This window comes from Rhincodon typus, chromosome 43 (genome assembly GCF_021869965.1).
Source record: "Rhincodon typus isolate 14 chromosome 43, sRhiTyp1.1, whole genome shotgun sequence".
NCBI lineage: Eukaryota > Metazoa > Chordata > Chondrichthyes > Orectolobiformes > Rhincodontidae > Rhincodon > Rhincodon typus.
The window spans coordinates 2,033,703-2,036,758 of record NC_063374.1 but is presented as its reverse complement, the minus strand read 5'-3'; the positions used below and the strand labels follow the sequence as shown (position 1 = coordinate 2,036,758).

Genomic DNA, 3,056 nt, shown 5'->3' with positions numbered 1-3,056 from the left:
TTGAACTCTGCACCTCCCAAACTTTATTAAAATCAACATTGAGTGATAACGCATTTATTGCTCCACTTGGAAAACATATCAAATTTTGTTTTTGTTTTGTTTCTGATCATTTAATTTCAAAATGCAAAGCATGTGTAAGTCAGTAAGAATTGCCAGCAAAGATTTATCAACACTTTCTAATTGGAGATGTTCGTCAATGAAAATTTTTCAGACTTTTAGATTTGCACGAAAGGTCAATTTTGGATTGAAGTAAAAGTTCATAAATTTATTATAATCAAGTTCCTACCAATGAGAGTTCTTAAATTTAGTGAAAAGATCGCAGATTGTGTTTTTCTAGGGACACTGCAACCCCACAAATCAGGAACAGTTCCAAAATATTCAACCACAGCCAAGTACCAAAGTCGTTACATTCAGCAGAACCACATCAAACACTGTCATATAATCAAACCTGGATGTGATTAACAATAGAATCCAAACTCTGCTGACGCTTATGAATTTGCTGATGTGTCAGCAGATTGGATGACCGTGTGAATCCCTTCCCACATGTGGAGCAGATGAATGGCCTCTCCCCGGTATGAACTCGCTTGTGTACATTGAGGTCAGATGCAGACCTGAACCTCTTTCCACAGGCAATGCAGCTGAATTGTCTCTCCCCAGTGTGAACTCGCTTATGTGACCAAAGGCCAGATGAATGAGTGAATCCTTTCCCACACACAGGGCAGATGAATGGCTTCTCTCCAGTATGAACTCGCTGGTGTGCAGTGAGGTCAGAAGACTGCCTGAAACCCTTTCCACAGTAAGAGCAGCTAAACAGCATCTCTCCATTATGAATTCGCTGATGTAACATGAGGCTGGCTGACTGAGTGAATCCCTTCCCACACTCTGAGCAGGTGAATGGTCTCTCTCCAGTGTGAGTACGTAGGTGTGCAGTGAGGGTAGATGATTGCCGGAAATTCTTTCCACAGTGAGTACAATTGAATGGCTTCTCTTCAGTGTGAATTCGCTGGTGTACAGCCAGGTTTGCTGACTGTGTGAATCCCATCCCACACTCGGAGCAGATGAATGGCTTCTCCCCAGTGTGAACTCGTTGGTGTGCATTGAGGTTGGATGAAGACCTGAACCTCTTCCCACAGTGAGTGCAACTGAATGGCATCTCCTCAGTATGAATTCTCTGGTGTAACATGAGGCTGGCTGACTGAGTAAATCCCTTCCCACACATGGCACAGGTGAATGGCCTCTGTCCAGGATCATTCTGCTGGTGTGACCTCGGGTCAGCTGAAGACTTCAACCTCTTTCTGCAGGAAGTGCCATTGAATAGCTTCTTCCCGGCGTGAATTTGTTGATGTGCCTGGAGGCTGGATGACTGAGCGAATCTCTTCCCACATATTGAACAGGTGAACGGCTTTTCCCCAGTGTGAATTCGCTGGTGTGCAGTGAGGGTGGATGACTGTCTGAACCTCTTTCCACAATAAGTGCAGCTGAACGGTCTCTCCTCAGTGTGAATTCGCTGGTGTAACATGAGGCTGGCTGACTTGGCAAATCCCTTTCCACACACAGAGCAGATGAATGGCCTGTCTCCAGTGTGACTGCGTCGATGGGTTTCCAGCAGGCATGGATAATCAAATCCTTTGCCACAATCCTCACATTTCCACGGTTTCTGTCCAGTGCTAGGCCCAATGTGACTGCGTCGATGGTATTCCAGCCTGGATGGGTATCTAAATCCCTTTCCACAGTTCTCACATTTCCAAGGTTTCTCCATGTTGTTGGTGTCCTTGTATTTTCCAGGTTTAATGAGAAGTTCGAAACTTGTTCAGGTATACAATATGTTTATAAACACAGTAAATGATGTGATGGGGTCTTCAGGCTGTATAATTAGTTAAAGCTCTTTCCACAGTCAGTTTGTTAGAGCACTCTCACTCAGGAGATTGTGAGAGTCTCAATGCTTTCACACTCACACCAAAGTCCGAAATCTATTCCCAAAGACAGAACACACAAGCATTTGTCCTTCCAAATTCAAAGGCAGATCATAGTCGGGTCTTTTTGAATCCAGTGACTCCGTCGTGTTTTGAAGTGGTTTGATTTGGTTTTCCTGTTTCTTCCCCTTGACACCTTGTAAAGAGGCAGTTGAAAAAAAATCGTGACGATATGCACAGTACAGAAATTCAGAACAGACAATTCTAGCTGATTTTTTCTGACATCATCACCCTAAATCTGGAAATCCCGTGTCTCTCTTGGTATACACCGGATTCCCTCACCAAGATGGCGGGCGGTTGCCTGGGTAACCTAGGCCCTTCCTTGAGGCACCCCCGCCACCCAGATTCCTACAAGATGGCGGCTACGGTATCCCCGTCCCCCGGGGAAGCTGTCCCCGCCTGCGGTGTAAACAGGGGACCTATGGTCTCTTGTTCAGGGCCTCGGTTGTTGATAAAGTTGCTAGGCCCCAGTGCTGCCGCTTCTATTCCTAACCTGTCTCGCATTCTCCTCCCGCCGCCCGAACCATCGCCTCCTCCTCAGGCTGACCCCATGACGAATACTGAGCATGCTCAGAGTTCAGCCCATTGCTGCGCCTGCGCACTGGGCTCTGCAGCGAGAGGCTGACCAGAGACCGTTAACGAGCGGGACATTTTGTCGTTGGGTACACGGTGGTAAAGTGGTTAGTACTGCTACCAGGGACCCGGGTTCGGGTTCGATTGGTACCTCCCTGTGTCTGCGTCGGTTTCCGCCATTAGTCCAAAGATGTGCAGGTTAGCTGCATGAGCCATGGTAAGTGCGGGGTTATGGGGGTTATGGGGGTGGGTGGCCTGCGAAGGATGCTGTTTGGAGGGTTGGAGCAGACTCAATGGGCTGAATGGTTTATTTAAGCACTGTAGGAATTCTACATGAAGTAATATTAGGGCCTAAATTCTCCCATGTCCTAGCCCCCTACCATAAACACCAGGTCTTGTTATCACATAGCCTGCCATTACACACTACCCCAGCTACTCATCTTCCTAGCCAGATCGTTATCAACTCTTTTGTCTATCCAACTGCTCTTCTCTCTCTTTGGGCTTTATCCT

The 3,056-nt window shown here is 46.9% G+C and overlaps 1 protein-coding gene across 1 annotated transcript; it reads right to left on the bottom strand.

The window, feature by feature from the left end:
• Window positions 1-244: 244 nt before the first annotated feature.
• LOC109932095 (gastrula zinc finger protein XlCGF26.1-like) lies at window positions 245-2,516 on the bottom strand. The gene has a single exon (XM_020531334.2). It carries the CDS (start codon window positions 1,757-1,759, stop codon window positions 443-445), a length of 1,317 nt encoding a protein of 438 aa, XP_020386923.1. The 5' UTR covers window positions 1,760-2,516; the 3' UTR covers window positions 245-442.
• Window positions 2,517-3,056: the final 540 nt, after the last annotated feature.